At 35.1% G+C, this 15,883-nt stretch overlaps 1 protein-coding gene across 2 annotated transcripts; it reads left to right on the top strand.

The window, feature by feature from the left end:
• The first annotated feature begins 273 nt into the window (after positions 1 to 273).
• LOC119636391 (probable cytochrome P450 9f2) lies at positions 274 to 7,307 on the top strand. 2 transcript variants are annotated; one of them, XM_038031706.1, is made up of 4 exons: positions 274 to 565; positions 5,846 to 6,356; positions 6,422 to 7,079; positions 7,141 to 7,307. In XM_038031706.1, the coding sequence occupies exons 1-4, from the start codon at positions 363 to 365 to the stop codon at positions 7,305 to 7,307; spliced, it is 1,539 nt and encodes a 512-aa protein (XP_037887634.1). In that variant the 5' UTR covers positions 274 to 362. The 2 variants fall into 2 exon arrangements, with proteins under 2 accessions (XP_037887634.1, XP_037887636.1); XM_038031708.1 differs by lacking the exons at positions 5,846 to 6,356; positions 6,422 to 7,079; positions 7,141 to 7,307 and adding exons at positions 1,620 to 2,130; positions 2,187 to 2,841; positions 2,903 to 3,273.
• Positions 7,308 to 15,883: the final 8,576 nt, after the last annotated feature.

Below are 15,883 nucleotides of genomic sequence, written 5' to 3'. Positions count from 1 at the left end.
TTAGTCGCATATAAAAGAAATTGATGGATAATGATTGCCTATGCCAAAATTGAACCGCATTAATATATGTTCTAGACACCTCTGAGGGTTCTCATCAAAGCTGAGCCTTCATATGGCGAAGAGATCTAATCATAGGTGTTTTATAAGAAAAATAGTAATAGTAGGATATTTGATAGCGGCTCCGTCCGACTGCAATATTTTAACTTTTTCAGTTTATTGTACTCAAATGCATGATAAGTGCTTGCTTTTATTTGGTGAGCAATTCGACATTCATTGCATCGCAGTTTAGTTAGTAGGTGACGCGATATTAAATGACTGCAACTTTTCATTGGCACTGATATTTAGAACTGATTTTAATAAATATGTGGATAGAATTCATTTTACTCTTATTCCTAATAATTAATCTCCTCCATCGATGGGCGACGGCAAATAATGATTTCTTTTTGAAACGTGGAATACCACATAAAAAACCAAAAATACTATTCGGGAATATGTGGAATTTAGTGCTAAAACGTAAAAGCTTAGTTGATATAATTGTTGACTTATACAACGAACACGATGGGCCGTAAGTTTACAATCATTTGCACAATAATTTTCAAGAATTTGCAAAGATTACTGTGAAAGTGAAATACACTACAAGCGGTGTGCGCTTTATTTTTCTTAAACTTAATTGTCAATCTTGAACTTGCAATGTCAGTAAATTTTTGAAGATTACATGGAAACAAATATTTACATACTTGTGCGAGTATTAGTTAATACAAAATGATATGAGAGAGTTTTTATTAGTTCTTTACGGCCTAGCGAACTAAATATATCGCATGCAATATTTATTTTGCAAAGAGAAAGAAAGAAGAGAGTCTTGTATAATCGCTTTTAGTAGATATATGCTCTACCACGGAAAATGATTGGGATTATGTGTGGGTAAAGTCCAATATTTCACTCGCCTTAGTTGCATTTGGTGAAACGTTTTCTTCCTGCTATTCGGTCATAGTAACCAGTGAAGCATCCAATCACTTCAATGGAAGCTATACGAAGAGGTTGTTCAAATTTAGCGCAGACTTTTGATAGAATGAAATTCAATTATAAAAATTTTTATGTATTTATGTATATATAATGGCGACAATCTTTATATTCCAAATCGATCTGTCAAATAGCTTAGTTTAGACAGCCTATGCAGTGCAGCACTTCTTCTTGTTGTAAGTATTTAAGTTTTATGCTTTAAATATTAAAAAAAAAAAAAAAGATTTGTATTTGCATCCACTTGAGGGTAAACTATTCGCCCAAAAAGTATGTTCAGGTGTGTTCAATAGCGACAAATCGAATCAAGAAACACTTCATAAATACCCTGGGTCTACAATCAGGGCTTCTTACTTCTATTCAAACTTAATGGATAACCTAGGAATAGGCGTTAGGCGGTAATGACTAGAGATAGATGAAACGATAGAGAAACGAATAGGAAGCTTATCTCGTGTACTTTTGGCAAATGTGCAACCTATATTGTCTTGTAAGGAGTACTGTCGCAACAAAGCAAGACTAATAAACCTTGAATCTTCACCTCGTTCCGGTATTTTCGTAGAAAGTAATAAACGGTATTTGTTTTTTTTTTTTTTTACGTACAGAGTTTACGGAATCTTTGATTCTCGACAACCGGTGTTAATAATACGAGATCCGGATATAATTAAACAAATAACTGTCAAAAATTTCGAACACTTCATTAATCATCGTAGCATCTTTGGAGATGAAAATGATAAAAATAATTTATTTGGATCATCATTAATTATGATGAAAGATAGGCGTTGGAAGGATATGCGCAGCACATTGAGTCCAGCTTTTACGGGCAGTAAAATGCGTCAAATGTTTCGTTTAATGAGCGAAGTCGCTGTTGGCGCTGTAGCTTATTTGAAGTGTCAAGTAATGGAAGATCCCAGTCACACTCTGGAAGTAGATGTTAAAAATTTCGTTACACGTTACAGCAACGATGTAATTGCTTCGACCGCTTTCGGCTTGGAAATAAATTCCTTTGTTAATAATACGAATGAATTCTACCTGATTGGGAAAAAAGTGACAACATTTACATTTCTTCAGAATCTAAGATTTTTGCTTTATACATATCTCAAGGAATTAATGAAGGTATTCACTTAATCACTCAAAACGTTTCACATGAAATTCTTGATTTTCATTGATAGATCCTAAACGTAGGATTGTTTGACAAAAAGTCAACCGAATACTTTATGCGCTTGGTAATCGACGCCATGAAGTATCGTAAAGAAAATAATATAACGAGGCCTGATATGATCAATATGCTGATGGAGGCAAGAGGCATGATAAGCAGTGACAATCCAAAATCACATCGCGAATGGAGCGACGTCGATATTGTAGCTCAATGTTTTCTATTCTTTTTTGCGGGTTTTGACGGTAGCGCATCTTTAACGTGTTGTATGGCTCATGAGATTATGGAAAATGCCGAAGTTCAAGAAAAACTTTTACAAGAAATTCGGGAAATCGACAGCAACTTGAATGGCGAGCCTGTAACCTACGAGATAATACAGAGTATGCGATACATGGACAACGTTATTTCGGAGACATTACGCAAATGGACCCCTGCTGCATTAATGGACCGTGTCTGCAACGAGGATATAACCTACGAACTAAAAGACGGTAAGAAATTAGAAATTAAAAAAGGTGACGTCATTTGGATACCAACCGCTGGCTTGCACAGAGACTCCGCTTATTACGAAAACCCTGAGAAATTTGATCCGGAGCGTTTTAGTGAAGCGAATAGTAATAACATAAATCCATTTACGTATTTGCCATTTGGAATCGGCCCTAGAAATTGTATCGGTAGGTGAACAAATCAGTCAGAGTAGTGAAGTGTTTTTGAATACATTTTGTTCTCTTGCAGCTTCGAGGTTTGCTTTGTTGGAAACTAAGGTATTAATATACTACTTGTTGCGTGATTTTCAATTCGCTGCGGCTAAAATGAGCTGTGTGCCCCTTAAATTAAATCAAAGTGGACTTCAGTTGCTTCCAAAAAATGGTTTTTGGCTTAAATTTGTTGCTAGAAATTAATTAATATTTCATACCATTTTTTTTTTTTTTTTAATAAAGTTGGTTCCTCAGCTGATATGTAAATTTGTTATATATATCTAGAAGAATTTTAAAGACAAGAATAATCATTATATGCACTTTACTAAATTCGATGTTGATGAAGACGAGTAAGCAAATGATTGAAATAAATCGAATTGAATTGATTGTTTGTTTGTGTGCGATTTATGACGTTTGCTTAGTTCATTTATTGAATTGTCATATCAAGTAATGTCATGCTTCTGCACAATTGCTTTCGTTTACACTTTTTAAAAAATAAGCACACACATGACAACGTATTACGGGCTTTTTTGTTAATAGTGAAAGAAAAATGCAGCTAACTAATCCATCGCAAATCGAAAACCTAATGGTCGACTTTATTATTAAGAGGAGTAAGAGTTTATTTAATGGATATCTGTGGAGGAGGAGGAGGAAATCTCGTCAAACAAAACTTTTGCACATTCAAAGTTTATAGCGAAGGTTAACCTGAAATCTGATTGGTTCGTCTGTGTGCAACAAGCTCTCACAACGCAGGAGACTTGGGCACAATTAGACAAATACTTCCATGACTCCGTTTTAGTACAATTGGTACTATGTCGATTGGACAAAAATTATCTAAGCTGGGTATAAAAATTTCCGCTGACCGAATCGAAACAGTAATCTTGGCTGACTTCCCAGAATATTATTAACCATTGATTAGACGCATTGTCAAGACAAGTGGCAAGAGACACAAGCACTTCAATTTCAAATGATGTCTTTTGTTGGAAAAAAAATACAAATCCTGTAAAGATATCGCGCAATGCTACGGCTGCCGGGAATATGAGAGAGAATTTTCCGCAGAATAAGAAAAACGACAGAACGCAATATTTCGCACATTGTCAGCTGTTTTTTTGTTATCAAAGCACGAATTGAAACTTACGTTGCATATAATTTTAATTATAGCATACGATGTTTGAGATTTGGTCATCCCTGTCAGATGACTTTGGACAAGGTTAAGTGTTAAAAGGATTCACTGAACAAAAAGATAGGCTTTCAAGTGATTCCTAAACTATGTTACATGTATAAAGGGATAAATAGCATGTCTGTCCTTCTGCCTTTCACATCAGCATGGGAAAAAGGGCTGAAAAGCTTTTAGAAATCGTGCACTCTGACGCCTGCGATTTTATAGCATATACATCATGTAACATTTCTCGGTGTTTGCTGTTTTTCGTAGAGGATTGTAGTAGAAAATCATTTGGATATTTTCGTCGATCAACAGAAGAAGTTGCGAATAAATTTGATAATTCCAAGAGTATGGTCGAAGGCCAGACTGGCTTGAAAATTGAATTACTGGATGTTGGTAACGCCGAAGCACTTTGCAATAAGCGTCTGCGAAACACACTTAAATCGTCTGGTATTATTCATCAAACGATTGCAGTCAAGACGAATGTATGAAAAGTTTTATTGAGAAGGGTAGACGCCTACTGCTTCAAGCGATTTTAAGCAAACGTTATTGAACAGAGACGGTGAAAACAATTATTTATCTGATCAATCGTTTGCCTTGCAAAGTTATTCAAAATGCTGTGATCGGACGAAGCTTGCTCAATATGTATGTCGCATCTCAAAAATCTTGATTGTATATTGACCTTGAACTTACGACTTCAAATAGTCTTTTGGTATATGTATTACTGTACAAGTACATGTGTTACTAGCTACAAGATGATATGGGAGAATATTTATTACATTTTTACTTAAGCCTGACACCCTCCATGCACCCCCTTTGCAGCGTTTATCTTACAAACGTTAATTATATACTGCCTCGACTGCAGAGAATGATCATAACAGAGATAAAGCAATTCATAGATGTTTCAACATTATGTTCAAAATATATTTTGTAGCATTGTAGAATTCTAAATTTCATTCTCGGCAAATGTAATAAATAGGTCGATAAGTAAAAAAATAGCAATAATTTTTCGAAAAGATGGCGAATTTGCTTACAAAAAATGTTCGCAAGTTATTGTTTACGCTTGCACATATAATTGCTTAAGCAACGTCGGACACAATCGCACGCAGGTATTTCTATTATAGCGCACTTCTTCAGCATTACGTGTACACTCATAGTTCGCATTACCTTATCATTTTCGCCAATAGATGTCCCTGATCAAAGTAATTTTTATTAAAATTTTTATTTACTCTTCACTCAGAAACTACGTAGACTAATCGATAAATGGCTTTCTTGTCAAGAAAATGCATGCAATTTTCAGTGGCTTCCGTTGTTTACGGCAGCACCTTTTTATAGCAAATCGATCTGTCAAATAATTAATTCAGATGGCCTATGGAGTTCAACCTTTCTTCCTGCTCTGAGCATTTAAGTTCCGAGCAATAAGCTCGATTTTAAATATCGTGGCTGTTAAAAAAAAAAAAAACAGATTTTGTTTACATAAACTTAAGACTAACGGGAGGGAAAACCATTTTCTCAAAAAGTGTTCGGTTCACACGCCTATAAGGACTACAGATCCTTATCAAAAGCTAGAATCTTTCCGAAACATTGCGTAAATGCGCTGGATATTCAATCAGCACTCAAACGTACTGAATACATTAAAAATAGAACGTTTCCTCGAATAAACTTGAAGCTTGTGCTGGTGTATTTTTTGGCAATGTGCCCGTAAGGAGTTGTATGGAGTTGTCTGGTTAAAAATTAAGTTTGTACAGCTTGAATTCTTCCCTCTTGTCAGTAATTTCTTAGAGGGAAATAAACGATATTCTCCTTCTTTATCTACAGAGTTTATGGATTCTTTGATTCCCGACAACCGGTGTTATTAATACGAGATCCGGACATAATTAAACAGATAACCGTGAAAGATTTCAATCACTTTATTAACCATCGCGCTCTCTTCAACGACGAAAATGATAAAAATAATTTATTTGGATCATCGTTGGTCTCGATGAGAGATAGCCGTTGGAAGGACATGCGAAGCACATTGAGCCCAGCTTTTACGGGCAGTAAAATGCGGCAAATGTTTCGATTAATGAATGATGTCGCTGTTGGCGCTGTAACTTATTTAAAACAACAACAAGGGGCAGATCCTACTTACGCCGTGGAAGTAGACGTTACAAACTTCGCCACACGTTACAGTAACGATGTAATTGCTTCGACCGCTTTCGGTTTGGAAATAAATTCTTTCGTTGATAACGACAATGAATTCTATTTGATGGGCAAGAGGGTGACAACACCTACATTTTTCGGGAATCTAAGATTTATGCTCTACATATATTTCAACGGGTTGATGAAGGTATTCATAGGCTCACTAAATTATTGGAAGATATTTCAAATGTAATGTTTGATTTTCTTTTTTAGTTCCTGAAGATAGGACCGTTTGATAAAAGGCCAACCGAATACTTTATGCGTTTGGTAATCGACTCCATGAAGTATCGTAAAGAAAATAATATAAAGAGGCCTGATATGATCAATATGCTGATGGAGGCAAGAGGCATGATAAGCAGTGACAACCCAAAGCCACATAATCGCGAATGGAGCGACGTTGACATTGTGGCTCAATGTTTTGTGTTTTTTATTGCAGGTTTTGCTGCAACGGCCTCCGTCACCTGTTTTATGGCTCATGAGATTATGGAAAATGCCGAAGTTCAAGAGAAACTTTTACAAGAAATTCGGGAAACCGATAATAACTTGAATGGCGAGCCTGTAACTTATGAAGTAATACAGAGTATGCGATACATGGACAACGTAATTTCCGAGACATTACGCAAGTGGACCCCTGCTACAATTATGGACCGTGTTTGCAACCAGGATGTAACCTATGAACTAAAAGACGGTAAAAAATTAGAAATTAAAAAAGATGACGTCATTTGGATACCAACCGCTGGCTTGCACAGAGACTCTGCTTATTACGAAAATCCTGAGAAATTTGATCCGGAACGCTTTAATGAAGCGAATAATAAAAATATAAATCCATTTACGTATTTGCCGTTTGGAACGGGCCCTAGAATTTGTATTGGTACGTGAATAAATCAATCAGAGCAGTGAAGTGTTTTTGAATACATTTTCTTCTCTTGCAGCTTCGAGGTTTGCTTTGTTGGAAACTAAGGTATTAATATACCACTTGTTGCGTGATTTTCAATTTGCTGCGGCTAAAAACAGCTGCATCCCCCTTAAACTGGCAAAGAGCGGTTTCCAGGTAGTCCCAGAAAATGGATTCTGGCTCCAATTTATTGCTAGAAATTAATTAGAATTTTATTTAGTACGTTTTTAATAAAGTGGACTTGTGCACTTTGCTGCCTGTGTTTATCAGCAACTTGTAATTCTTTGTTAGAAGCGTAATCTAATTTATACATGCTCCGTATGATATGGGCGGCACAAAAAGACATTTAATTAACCTTAACTTGATGAGGAATGGAACAAAACGTGAGGCAAGTCATAGTTTTCTTAGAATGTTATGAGTACGCATGAGTGTGTAAGTAACAGCCCAAGTCAGAGTTTAGTTTAAATTCAATATTTGTGACTGCACTAACACAATCAATATCCTCATCGACCATGTTGAGGCGTGGTAAAAAGGGGGAATCATTACGCGTGGGAGACATCGCAATGTCTTTGGTCTTACTTGAATTCAACTTTAAATCTTTAAAATCAGACCAGAGTGTAATACGCTCTAAATGGTCATTTATTCAATGGATCAGATCCTCCACAAGTCCCAGGATACGCTAAGCGAAAGCTACAAGTCAATTATACAGGGATTGAATAAAATTGGCCCCAAAAAATGTATTCTTGCGGAACACCACATGTAATCAATCCGAGTTCCGAAGAGGTCTCGCCAATTATCACACGTTGGTACCGAGTTTACATATATAAAACTTAATTAAGATGGCAGCTTATATGCCAAACGACTTGAATTAACACAAACACTTTCAAATATCTAATTCCAGCTATAGACAAATGTCTCACTACATTCAGCTGATTTTTTTCCCCTACCCTAGAATTGCGATCAGAATATATTAACTTTAAGCGAATGTATGCAACATTCAGAGCGGTTCGCCATGATTTACGAAAAACTATCTCTTTGACAGAAACCGGTCTTCGAAATACTTTACTGCAATTTCGTATAATTGATATATTTTGGCCAAAAGGCACATCGGTTTATAGGACCGTTGCTACGAGCATCCCTTGCATAATTTTGGAAAAATCATTACAGAAAAACGAAAATATATTTTTCCATTTTTAACATATTTCGGCAAAAGTCGTGTTTCGGTAAAGTAAGTAAATGGGCAAAATTTTCGTATTTCTACGAAAAATAAATCTTTGACAAAAAATCGAGTTTACCACGCAAGGACCACGTCGGCTCATGTTGTAGGCGATCTCCCATAAAAGAAGCATTTGATGAGAAAGAAATGTTCAAATTATTATTAGGCGATTTATTTATTATATACATGCTATACATGCTCATATATAACGCTTTCAATTGTTAGGATTAAATTAAACACAAAGGACATTATTAATTGCTAATTGACATTTAAGGTCATTAGTAAACTTATGAGTTCCTTATGTCAGCTACGGCAAACGCACACGCGGGTAAACATAGAAAAAGCAACTGATTAAGAAAATATTCAATTTATGATATCTATGAAGCGTTGAATGCATCTGACTAATTAAAGATGCCTTCACTAGCCAGTATAAGACCAACTATCGTATCATGCAATAAATTTTTAAAGCTACAATTATCGCTTGCAACAAAGGCGTAAGTTTTCGCTGAATTTTAAAAGTGAACGTATTTTTAGTTTTCCTAGAAAAACTTTTGAAAAAGGTATCATTATTTCAATAAACTGACAGACAGATGGACAAATGGGGTTGAATTAAGTCTGGTCTCTATGTTGATCGAGCCGTTCATCTGATTTATGGAGCCTGCATTGCTTATTACCTTTCATTGTAAATGAACGACAAATCCAGTATATGCTCTGTGGTGGGTATGGGTGTCGTATACATTAAGAAACCATATAGGTTGTACTATGTATTATAAGTATGTAAATATGCGCCCTTAAGCATTGTAGGTAAGTGTGCTACATATAATATAATTGTGAAAAGCGTCTGTACGCTATGTTTTGTATTCTAATGCCTATAGGGGCTTTAAATGTAGGCTGCGTATACATATGTATGTAGGTTACTTGCATTTATACATATTAAAACGTTACATGTGCAAAGGTCGTAATTAACCTTTAGACCAGAGACTGGAAAACAAAATTTTATTATATCTGCCATCAGTCATTGAAAGCAAACTCAATCTATTATTTCACATGCAACAAAGGTGAAGTGTAATAAACATGAGTCTAATTTCCAGCATTTAATACGCTTGCAAGCCAGGTTATGTTTCAAGCAACAAATTAAACTTTGTTCGGTACGCATCCATTACCAACCGAAAATAAGTTATGTAAAATTCATTTAAAGCGGAGCCCGCAATTTTCGAAATTAAAGTTTTTAAATTTATTTTTTTTAACCCCATATGCCACTCATTAGCCTCCCCACCCCCCCTCTTGAACTGTTTATAGTAAGTTTAGGTGGCGAACACTTTGACTTGACGATGTATATAAAAAAATTTATCAGAAGGCGAGTATAATTTTCTCACTTATATGTAAAAGAAAAAAAAAAAAAAAACTTTTATTCTTATGTTGCTTTACTAACAAAGTGTTTTTCTGCTCTTTTTTTATTTTAGCAAAAATAATACGCTTAACCTGTTATCGTTGTAGAAAAATGTTTGCAGGTAATTTATGCATCTTCTGATGAAATGCTGAACGGAAATAAAAAATAAGTTAATATTTTCATAAACTAAACATATATGTTGGAGATTAAATTTGCATTTTATGCAATTTCTTAATATTTACTGAATTATTATATGGAAAAAAAAAAAAACAAATTCCCGGTGCACAATTCACAAATGGTGGAAGTAGCTGCGCATTTAGCAGCACGTTTCGTACACCCAGGCAATTGTACGTACTTGAGAGACCGCTTGGCTTGCCTTCATTATGATTATTCCGATAACAAATTTTACAAAGCATGAGTGAGATGGTCGAGGTAAAGGTCCGACAAGCAAGCAATTTCATTCGCTTTCGGAATTTATCAGTTTCGCATGCATTGCGAAAAGTATGTAAATTGATAAGAAATCGACATCCATGCTACTCGCATGGTGAAAAAAAAAGATCATACTCTTACTTACTAGTGGTTATCTTACTTTTGATCATAGAAATCATGCCTTCGTTCTCAGAGTCTATCCTTTGAACAATTTCGGTCAATTTTAATGTCAACTCGCATGCGAGAATTTCGAATGTCTCTACTGAATTTCTGCTACCAGAAGAATATTCATTCTACACACAACACGTACGCAACGACTTGAGATGGACACATCATTTATTATGTCGATCAGAATCACTTTCTGAACCGACTTAAGCTTACCTGTAAGCCCGAGTGTCTGTCCTCCTAAATTCTGCCCATGTATTTTTATGTTCAATCTGCTATTCTGCATACTAATCAGTCTACTATTTTTGATATATTCTAACGAAATTTGATACAACAACATGTTTTGGTCCAAAGATAATCGCTATTAACCGTTTGAGTACCGGACAGTTTTGAAAAAACACTGTCGAAAAATCCCAAGCAACGCAATCGCGCTGTTTAGATTTTATGTCTTCTTCGCCGGTCAAAGACCGTTACCAGCAATCATCACGAGGAGGTACGAATATCGGCATGTTTACGTCACCGTAAGGCACAGTTTACCACGCCCAAAAAATGGTCGCTGAACGTACGTATGTTTCTTCAATTCTTCCTTTGTGTCTTTTTGCGTTTCTTTATAATATTCTAATGTCAGCTGAGCTAGATTGGGATAATCTATAATAACATCTGCCCGGCGACGTTACAAATCTTAGGCTGAGCAATAAAGCCTATGATACGAATTTTTTTTGGTCTTATCAATGTAATGGTGAATCTAGTATACTTTAAGATATAATAAAGGAAAAGATTTGTATTAGTGGTATCTTGAACCTGTGCTTTTGGTTGACTGAACTCTGTGGAAAATTATCAAAGCCGATGTTTCGAGGGTTCTCTTGCACGCAGTCGTAGAATCTCAAACGTATCGAATAAACCGGATTTGACGATCATCGAGCTTGTCGAAAAAGAGGCAGTTCAGGCAAATTTCACATTGTTTCTGCTAGCAGCTCAGCACATCTTTCCGTTGATCAGTACAAAAATTGAAAAACAATATTGAAATTTGATGATCTTAGTGAAGGCCATGGCTAGGGCTATGGCTATGATGAGACTTTAAAATGAACACAATCAGCGCCTACAACTATCACAACTAAAGGCATCGCTTTAAAATTTTTTAAATATTTTACCAGAGTCATCAGTCTCTACTGTAAAGGACGAAACGTTCGTAATTAAGAAATTCTTTGACGCACTTTAACCTCTCTCTTACCTGTTCGTTTGCGTTGCATATATTCACGGTTTTATTGCTTCCTTTTACAAGTAGAAAGTTTGCTTAATCATGACGTTAAGGTTAAGGTTAATTTTATTTTCAACATTTCGTTCAGCTGAAACTTTGCTTTTGCCATTAATTTCGCTGCCGCTTGTCCAAAGAAATTAACTTTACTGCATGATAAATTATAAATCGCTACCAATTAAGATGAAAGGATGTATGAATTCAATTCAACGAAGTTCAAGCGATAGCTGAAGGTTGCCTTACAAATCTAATTATATCATGCTTTCAAACAAAAAAGCGTAACAGCAGGATAACCCAAGAATTTTAAGAAGTATGTTAATTAAAATTGTAAATTTTATTTGAAATTTCTGACATAACCCAAGGTATACAATACTTGATGTAGCCATAGCAATAGCAAAAACGTTAAGCTTAAATGAATAAGTAATTTAGCAAGCCGTGCGAATGATTGCACTGGTATGTATTAACTGCAAGAAGAGTGCACAAATTTCTTTCGTTCTCCTTCAAACTACTATTCATGTTAACGGAGAAGAGATTGAAACTCTTTCAGGGCATTACGCTCTTTCGCGAAGAAGACAAAGTAAACTTTTAAACGGACTTCGAGAAAAGCATAATATATCTATCTCTTCACAGGAATGACAAACAAACAATAGGAAACATTTTTAATGATGTAATTAAGTTCCTTTGTGCAGACGTAAATGGGAAAATGAATATAGTGTAGTACAGTGAACCACCTTTGTGTCAGTCTTTCAGAATGCTCTCAAACAATTTTTAACAGCACACGTTCACGTATCTATTTAAAATAAAACATTCCCGCCGAACGTATACGGATTTGTGTTTTTCCGACTGATAAAGGATGAGTAAATTGCAAAGTGCTTTAAAAAGAAAACCGAATATATTTGAGATTGTATTCTTAAATACATTCCTCATCCAATACCACACCGCTCCTGCCACATACTTTCGACAGCAGGTATTCAAAACTTTCAAAAGCAAGCAAATAAAAACATTTGTTGCCTAAAACAACACGCCTTCATGCGTTTCCCTGCTAAAATACTAAAAAGTATGCTTTGTGTCTAGGTGAAGGCATACGTCTCATACCGCCGGCCCTTAAACGGTAGCAGAGGCAAAATTTTTCAAAAATCTTATTGTCCCTCAGTGTGGCAGACCTGCGGACTCCACATTTGCTACAGTTAATTTTTAAAACAAATCGCTTTAGAACGGGATTCAACATGTTGACCCACCCGATCCAAATAATTTACATCAATTTACTCTGCCAAAAAACACTATCATTAAAAGAGTTCTAGGGGGAAATTATGATATTCGCAATTATGGCACAGGACACATAAAGTTAGCATATAAAGTCCCGAAGGACCTAAGATAAAAAGTCCTATTATTGAACCAGTTTTTGAGTAACCAAAGCGTGTCTGTTTACATTTTTTATTCAAGCGCAATTTAGGCTATATTTAATACACTGCCGAGCTTTGGCTCAAGAGGAAATGGAAGTTAAACTGGAATCATTACTGTGACCACTTGATGTCTTGAAAAGACCATTATATGAAAAATAAGTAAAAATGCTATAGTGGAACAAGGCCAACTCAAGATTTTGAACATTTATAATATAATGAATACATAAAAAGAAAAGGTTGTGATGAGTGCGGTTTCGTGGAGAAACTAGCTCCGCAGGTTCTGCTAATCGAGTTTTTATTCACATGTCTCTATAAGGACGTACTTCTCACGGGCAACCTAGCTCTGAAGCATTTCAAAGATAATGATCTATGACGGTAATATGGCAAAAACATAATCCAAGCGTGGAGACGTTCCACATAGCAGAATGAAACGACCCGCGAAGTTATATGTCGCCGAGACTGAAAGGGAAAGAAGAAAGAAATCGTAAACACTACAGTACACATGTCTACGTCACCTCTTACTGGCCGAAATTAGTAGCAATTCGCTTCATATTTTTTTCGGTTAGCATGTAAGTGTAAATGCATGAAGTTTGGGCTTACTTTTTTCTGTCTGCGCGTACCTAAATAAATAATATCTGCTTAGTGTTTGACGAACTTTTAATTAGAAAAGGGACATAACGCAATTGATGAGAAATTAGAAGGTTATCAAAGAAAAAGTTTTCCATACGGGCCCATAATGCTGTTCTCCAATGAAAATTAATGTAGACTCAACTATCAGCTCAAAGATTCCAAATTTTTTAATTATGTCAAAAACAGATACAACAATCGAGAGAATTATATTCGCCTGTAGGCGAATCTTTTATATCCTCTACAGTTTTCTTAAACGGACACCGTGAGACAATAGGAAACAAGACCATAATACTCGGTGAGCGTGGCCGATACTGTAGACTCACTCACAACATATGAGTACAAATTTTTATCGTCCTATCTGTTGAAGTTTATGAATAATGAGTTTTAGAGACGATATCCTAGTTTTTGCGACCAACAGTATGTTCACAGTATGTAGATGAACAGACAGACGGACGTTCAAACATGCCTAAAACGGCTCAAAATTGAATGTTGATAAAAAATATATCTATTCTTCATGGGGTATACAAAAATAATGAGTTTATCCTCACGTGTCAGCGATGTGTATGAAAATATTAGTATTATGCGGGTGGCTTAGTGTACATTTTTCAGAAAATTTTCTTTTGACTTAAAGGACATTTTAGATCTAATTTTTCCTTCGAAATGTCGTACTGTTTCTCGAAGAGGTCCGAAAAGATCATTCAGGTCAACTGAATCCCTGGTGTAAGGATACGAGTCGATTGTTTTACCTGTTGATATATATCCTCTCCAACAGATGTCTTTAGCAAATATAGAATCTGTACCAAACAAAATAGTCCGGACGACCGTGGAGAAGATATGAGGGTGACAGCGATTCGAAAGTTTTCAGTGCCGTGTTTAACAAAAGCAATAAAATACGCTCTTCCGAGCAAAACATCTTTGAGGAAACTCGGAGGATGAGGAAGAATACTTGGAAAGGCATTCCTATACCCCTGGCATTACAGGCTAATAGAGAAAAATAATAAAAAATTGATTCTAATAATCAGAGGTCTCAAGAGGACATTGTAAAAATTGAAAAGTCTTTTCCCCGAAATACGAGTTTCGATAATGGTCCCCGAAGAAACTTCTGCAAACTTTCGATTCTTTTGCTGACAAATTTTACAATATCTTCAAAATAACAATTATATGTCTAGAGAAGTACGTAGGTTTCGGTAACTGTTCACTGAAACGTTTTTTTTTTTTTGTTCACAAAAGTTTACCTTTGTTTTGATCGAAAAAAGAAATTTTTCAATGAAATGTCCGGCAATCACACGAGAATTAATATTTGTAACTATCTCTATAAGCTTTCGTAGTAGTGGGTATGCAGATTAAATGATTTTTTTCTCTTGATTCGAGTTTGGCACAAAAAACACATAGGTCGCAGACCTCTGTAGAATGAAAATGTCCCCGCTTCGGTGTAGCCATTTTTTAACATATTTAAAAAAAATATTTTTTAAAGATATATTTAGTAATTTCTTTGTGGGAGAAGCTTTGAACAAAAATTTGCGAATTTTTTTTTTATTGAAGAATGCTTTGATTTTGAAGACAAACAATGCCTTTTGCTATTTCCAAAAAAAAAAAAAACAAAAAAAAAAACGAAAATTATTATTTTTAAATAAAAGATTTTTTTTTTTTTTTTTTTTTTTAATCAAACGGATTAAAGACCATGTCGAGAAAATGTTGAAAGAAAGTGCTGCGAATTGCCCTTTGTAAGTCTTTAATCTCACAATGCAAGTGTTGTTGCGTTAAAAAGCTTTTGTTGTGCAATACGAACTCAAAAAAATTTGCTAAAAAATATTTTATTTTCAAAATTGTTGTAGAGACATCTTCCTTTTTTTTGCTAAAAAATATTTTATTTTCAAAATTGTTATAGTGACATCTTCCTTAAGATAAGTAGGCAAAATCGTTTTTTGGATCTGTATGTACACATATATGGGATCTTTTATATGATGTGCATGACCGCGTCACACCTACGACCGTCTTACTGAAAAAGATTTTTTTCAAACCGAGATTTATTTCAAGCGGAATCTCCCTTAAGATTAGTAACCAATATCTTTTTTTGGTCTTACACAACTCACACAATTTGCAAAATAATCGACCGTATCAAACTTGCGACCGTCTTACTACTAAACGGTGTTTTTTTTTCTTTTTTCAGAACAAGTCAAGTGAGAGATGCTAAGCTATAATACAAATTATGAGAATTATCTTCTAAACTTACAGTCGTCTCAGTTGGATATAAAACAAATTTATAAAAAACAGAAGAAAAAAAAAAAAAAA

The sequence above is a fragment of the Glossina fuscipes genome, unplaced genomic scaffold (genome assembly GCF_014805625.2).
Source record: "Glossina fuscipes isolate IAEA_lab_2018 unplaced genomic scaffold, Yale_Gfus_2 28, whole genome shotgun sequence".
Taxonomy (NCBI): domain Eukaryota; kingdom Metazoa; phylum Arthropoda; class Insecta; order Diptera; family Glossinidae; genus Glossina; species Glossina fuscipes.
Note: the sequence above shows the minus strand (reverse complement) of the source record. Positions and strands in the feature narration are given on the sequence as shown.